The sequence below is a fragment of the Salvelinus namaycush genome, chromosome 31, assembly GCF_016432855.1.
Source record: "Salvelinus namaycush isolate Seneca chromosome 31, SaNama_1.0, whole genome shotgun sequence".
Lineage (NCBI taxonomy): Eukaryota > Metazoa > Chordata > Actinopteri > Salmoniformes > Salmonidae > Salvelinus > Salvelinus namaycush.
In genome coordinates, this window is record NC_052337.1 from 25,678,281 (window position 1) to 25,684,280 (window position 6,000).

General features: G+C 43.2%; 1 protein-coding gene across 1 annotated transcript in view; it reads left to right on the forward strand.

Annotated features, from left to right (window-relative positions):
• The window catches only part of LOC120025656 (mediator of RNA polymerase II transcription subunit 13-like), a 115,605-nt gene extending 110,705 nt beyond the window's left edge, over positions 1-4,900 (forward strand). Inside the window, exons 25-31 of the mRNA XM_038970203.1 lie at positions 36-178; positions 361-519; positions 1,290-1,454; positions 1,793-1,944; positions 2,018-2,182; positions 2,342-2,469; positions 2,817-4,900. Coding sequence (XP_038826131.1) covers positions 36-178; positions 361-519; positions 1,290-1,454; positions 1,793-1,944; positions 2,018-2,182; positions 2,342-2,469; positions 2,817-2,949 — 1,045 coding nt within the window. The 3' untranslated portion in view covers positions 2,950-4,900. The remainder of the gene's footprint in view (positions 1-35; positions 179-360; positions 520-1,289; positions 1,455-1,792; positions 1,945-2,017; positions 2,183-2,341; positions 2,470-2,816) is intronic.
• The last annotated feature ends 1,100 nt before the right edge of the window (positions 4,901-6,000 follow it).

Here is a 6,000-nt window from a genome sequence, read left to right on the forward strand (position 1 = left end):
AAATGTTCTTCTTGTCACTCCCTGCTCCTCCTCAGAGCGCGGTGGCCCAAGGTCTCAGCCAGGAAGATGGGACTGCAAAAGTTATGGGACTGGTGTGTAGGCATCATCCAGATGACCTCACTGCCATGGAGGATTGTGATTGGTCGGCTGGGCAGACTAGGACATGGTGAACTGAAAGGTGAGTTCAGCGTAGTGCAGCTAACTCTGTTTCAATATCCCTGGTGTTTGGTGGAAGGTGAGATCTGCTGGAACTATTGTTTCGATATTTTCTGCCCCAGTATTTCAGTTGATCCAGAGGGGATGACAGGAGACTGTAGAACAATTCACTGTATTGACCTGAGTCTCCCTCCCTCCCTCCAGACTGGAGCGTTCTCCTGGGGGAGCACTCTCTCCACTCCATCAGTCGCCAGCTGAAGGAGGCATGTCGTATGTGTGGCATCTCCTCCGCCGACTCCCCCTCCATCCTCAGCGCCTGCCTGGTTGCCATGGAACCCCAGGGCTCCATCGTGGTGATGCCAGGTTAGCAGCAGCACTGCTGGGCCCATGGATGATGTGTTTAGTTAACCTTCCAGATATAATAGACATATTTAATAGATGTTATAGGAGCTCACTCTGTAAGCCCTGGAGTTGCAGATACAACATGATGTTATGAGCCAAGGGTGAACAGTGTAATAGTGTGTTTAACCCCAATGCTGCCACACACTCAGGGAGCACTGCGAGCTGCCACACTCACTTCACAGCACACAGTAATGCAGACATAATGGCGATTGCAGCATTTTGAGGTAAGGTTAGGCCAAGTGGATTTTACAGTATAGACTGCACTGTAGCACATTGTGCACAGCAATACAAACTTTAACACACTCAAAGGATTTCATTGCCAAACACACAGCAAGCTCTATTGAGGTAAATCTTACATTACATACTATTTATAATAAGTTGGTCTGAATTGGTCTGAAGCGGGCTGTTGGAAATGTGCAGTGTTCAATCCCCATCAGCTTCCCTGGCAACGGAGCGCCGGAGCATTTCCATCGTCATGGAGGCCAAGTTCATGGGATTTGTTGCATGACAGGGCCCATAGGTTTACTATCATACACATGGCACTTTTTTGTTTGTGTGTGTGTGTGTGTGTGTGTGTGTGTGTGTGTCTGTCTGTCTGTCTGTCTGTCTGTCTGTCTGTCTGTCTGTCTGTCTGTCTGTCTGTCTGTCTGTCTGTCTGTCTGTGTGTCTGTCTGTCTGTGTGTGTGTGTGTGTGTGTGTGTGTGTGTGTGTGTGTGTGTGTGTGTGTGCAGACGCAGTGACGATGGGCTCGGTGTTTGGTCGCAGCACAGCCCTCAACCTGCAGACGTCCCAGCTGAACACCCCTCAAGACGCTTCCTGTACCCACATCCTGGTTTTCCCCACCTCCGCCACCACACAGCTGGCTGCCAGCTCCTACCCCACAGAGGATAACGCCGGTAAGGGCTCCACATTAGACCTCCATGTTGAATGCAGTGTACAAGTTTATTCAGTACAACCAATATGTTAGCGGCAATAACATTATATCTAAAAATCTATACTTGAGCTGGAAGGCTTAATATCGGTAATTAGGTATTTTATACTCAGCATCTTACAGTAACTGTTGCTGGATTTAAGTTATGTGAAGTTCACAAATATCCCCACCAGAGGGTGCAATTCTCTCAGGATTGTTTGGAATGGGATCAGAGGAAGATACAGTGGACTACACCTCTTGTGTATGAGATGTGTGTATGTAACTGACTAGATAGATAACTCTCTACTGTGTTTCTGTCTCCAGACGACATGTTCGACCTGCCTTTCCCTGACGAGCTGGAGAATGACATAGGACATGACATTCTCAACCTGCACCCCTCCCCCAACACTTCCCCCGTTCCCTCCCCTGGCTCCCCCTCTGGCATGGGGGGAAGCTCACACTTCCAGCATAACAGGGTGAGTTCAGGAACCAGGCTAAGTGACTAAATTCATATGAACATATATCCTTAATATTCCCTCTGTCCTCCAGAGTCAGGGAGAGAGGTTTCTGTCCAGGGAGAACCCTCCGGAGGAGCTGAAGCAGCAGCCTCTAGCCCTGGGATACTATGTCTCCACTGCCCAGGCCGACAGCCTGCCTCACTGGTTCTGGGCCTCCTGCCCTCAGGCTCAGAACCAGTGTCCACTCTTTCTCAAGGTAAGGGATCCACGTACTTGTTGATTTTGTGTGAGGGTGGGGATGCATGCGTGCGTGTGTGTGTGTGTGGGGGGGGTATGGGATGGGTGTGGGTGAATACTTTTGTGTATGTATGTGTAAGTGTGTGTTCAGACACTTACCCCTGTTTCTCCCCTACAGGCATCTCTACACCACCACATCGCCATTGCCACAGCCCAATCAGATGAGCCCAATCAGACAAGCTCAGACAAGACGACCAAGAGGATACCTCACCCTCTGGACTCCAAGACCACCTCTGACGTGCTCAGGTTAGTAGGTTTTGCTATATGCCCAGTACCTATGGTTACAAAACTCCACTAACTTTCCCAAAATTAAAACAGGATTTCTGGAAAACCAGAGAATTCTGAAACCCTCCCAGTATCCACTACCCATCCCATCCTACCTTCTACTGTATAACACTCTATCGTCTCCTCTTCTTACTCTGTCATATTGGTTGTTATTGTCACTAACTTGCCCTCTGTGATGAAGTAGTAGCATTTGTGCAGGGATCATTTGAAGGCTATAAAGGTCAACACTTCATTTAGTATGATGTATGTTCATGTTATGTGTTTTCTAACCCCAAACCCTGGTGCTCATGTCTTGCGTCCTGCTGTAGGTTTGTGTTGGAGCAGTACAACGCCCTCTCGTGGCTGACGTGTAACCCTGCCACCCAGGACCGCCGCTCCTGCCTGCCCGTCCACCTGGCTGTGCTCACACAGATGTACAATGCCGTCCTCAACATGCTCTAGCGATGGGACTTACTAATGGACAGCTGAGGAAACTGAGTACTGTACTATCCATGGCCTCTGAGGTCATGTGTGCCTGCCTGTCTGCCTGCAATGTCTCTGCCGGGACACCAGGGAGAGCCAGAGGTCTGTTTAAAAAAATCAGGACGGACAGATAGGGTGAGACTTATGGACCCCTTTTACACCTAGTATTACCATGTGATCTGTGATCAAATCATGGCTTTAATTCAGTGGATTGATGGCCAAAATGGTGGCAGTAGGACAACAGATTGTGCTGGTCCTTGGTTGGGAAAACAAGCAAACGCCTATGTACAGTACAGAGAGACCTTTGAACATGAACAGTATGGTCAGCCATGAGACCAGTCCAGTGCAATTCTTACCTTTAAAAAACGGTTATTGTAAGATGCGGTGATGTGCCAACAACCATCTGAAAAGGCACGTACCGTCTGAGAGAGAAGATGGAGATATCCAGCTATGCCCTTTTTATTGACATAATAGGACATTTCAGTGTTACACTTGTCATTATCAGATCAGCATTGTTGTACAGGAGGACTTTTCACCCTGTTCCTGTGAGACTGAAGATGTTTTGAAGCCATGGAGGAAACATGTTAAAGGGTGCACTATGTGACCTATAGTGTGGTCCTGCATGAAGACTTGGACCATCCCCCTTACCAGCCATAACAGTGATACCCTGGGAGGTACAGACATCCTCATGTAGGATGGAAGCCTGGGAGCCACCTGCATAGGTGTCCTGTATCTGCCCCACACTGCACAACCAGGGAACCAACTGACCATAGCAACACAGCAGCTTCCTACCTTCAATAACACTTTTACACGTTTGTAAGGAACTGTGGTTGTGAGTTCATTGGCTCGCGGTTTAGTAATGAAATTCATACCAACAACCATAAAAGGGCGTAGAACACAACAATTTCCTGTGAGGTCAAAGCATTTGATAATGGCACTTTTTCCTTACTTTTGGAAGTGACAATTTTATTGCTGTACATATGAACACACTGAATACTATTTGACAAATAATGTTTATAGAGTTAAACTGACATTTGTGAAGAATTTAGAATTATTTTTAATATTTAAAATTACATTTTGAAGACAAAAAATTATCAAGGTCTTTTCCAAATTTAATATCAATCACCTTGGGGTCGGAAATGGAAATTGACGTTTTGAAGCAAATTGTAAAAAAAAAATAAAAAAAATGATAAAATGTCATATTTATATATAGTATATCATGCATATAAATTCATATATATATAAATATGTACACATGTGTATATATATATATATATGTATATATATATGTGTGTGTATATAAATATATTACTTCTCTAAAACAGCCACATGATGGTGATAGTGGTTTATACATAACTTTTTCTTTGAAGAGGCAAATACAGTATAAATCTTTTATCAAAGAAAATGTATTTTAGTTCTATACTTTTATATTTTTTTCAATTATTGAAATGTCAACTTTTTGCCATTTTATTTAATGAGTCAAAGTTAAGGAGCTTAATACTGTAGGAAAGATATATTTATAAAGTGTCTCTCTTCTCCTGCTAAATAAACTTGAAATAGGCAATAGATTTCAATGGTATGTATTTGAGCATTACATGGGTGTTGTATATTTAACTAATATGCTTTATTTCAGTGGTGGTCCTAAATGATGTCAAGCAAACCATCAGAAAAGCCTATTTCTTGAGCTCCACTCAAACAGCCCTGCTATTTGTACAATTCCTAGCATGTTTGTATATACACTTTTCACCTGTGTTTTTTCGAATTTCTCAAAGCTGTACATTTCATGCTGGTTTAATTGACTTTATTTTAAGTAATTCCTATAAAGTATTTTTTGCTGTGGGCTTTTTTAAATATAAATATATACATATGAAGTCTCATTCAAAATACAGCCACGGGTGTATTGCCAAGAAATGTACATTAAAGTACAAAAGAGGACAAGTTTGCAAATTTGTTACATCTGCCATCATTTTGAATATGAGACAGATCTATCTTGGAGAAGAGATCTGTGACTTTTACACTCTTTTTTTTAGTAAATTATTAAAACTCCTGAAAAAAACTCCCGTTGAGTGTGTGTGTTCTCTATGCTGTCTTATTCGACACTGGAGTCTTTAATCTTTTGATATCTTTATATGATTATGGACAGTGCCATTCAGATCACTCATTGCATTTGAGACAAGCTGCATGATTAGTCCCAGACATTGATTCCATTGCCATGTTGTGAAAGGAACTACATGTGATGTGGTTGGAATGGTCTGGCGCGTCAATGCTCTGCTATCTGCATTTGTGTAGAAGAGAGGAGAGGGGAGGAGAGGGCCTGTTAGCATGTTTCAATGCTTTCCCCTTGTCCTGTCAACACAGAGACCTGTGAATTGGATCAACACCTCGGACGCCCAATCACATCTGCCCTGCATATTGGAGACTATGTGGGAGACATGCTGAGAGCTGCTCTCTCATGGTACTGTAGAAGTCCAAACACGACTTGTTCGCTCACTAACACTGTCACAATCTTGACAACGTTGTTGTAGCATACGTCAGCTTCTAACGTATTGAAACAAAACAGAAACATGAATGATAGTGTTTCCTTGCACCATGCTGGTTTCATTCATATATCTGTATTGTAGTGGAGTAATATTTGATTCACAAGTATATTATATACAGTACCAGTCAAAATGTTTGTACACACCTACTCATTCCAGGGTTTTTCTTTATTTTTGTTATTTTATACATTGTAGAATAAGTGTTAAACAAATCAAAAATATTTATATTTGAGATTCTTCAAAGTATCCACCCTTTGGCTTAATGACAGCTTTGCACACTCTTGGCATTCTCTCAACCAGCTTCACAAGGAATGCTTTTCCAACAGCCTTGAAGGAGTTCCCACATATGCTGAGCACTTGTTGGCTGCTTTTCCTTCACTCTGCAGTCCAACTCATCCCAAACCATCTCAATTGGGTTGAGTTTGGGTGATTGGTCAAATAGCCCTTACACAGCCTGGAGGTGTGTTAGGTCATTGTCCTGTTGAAAAACAAA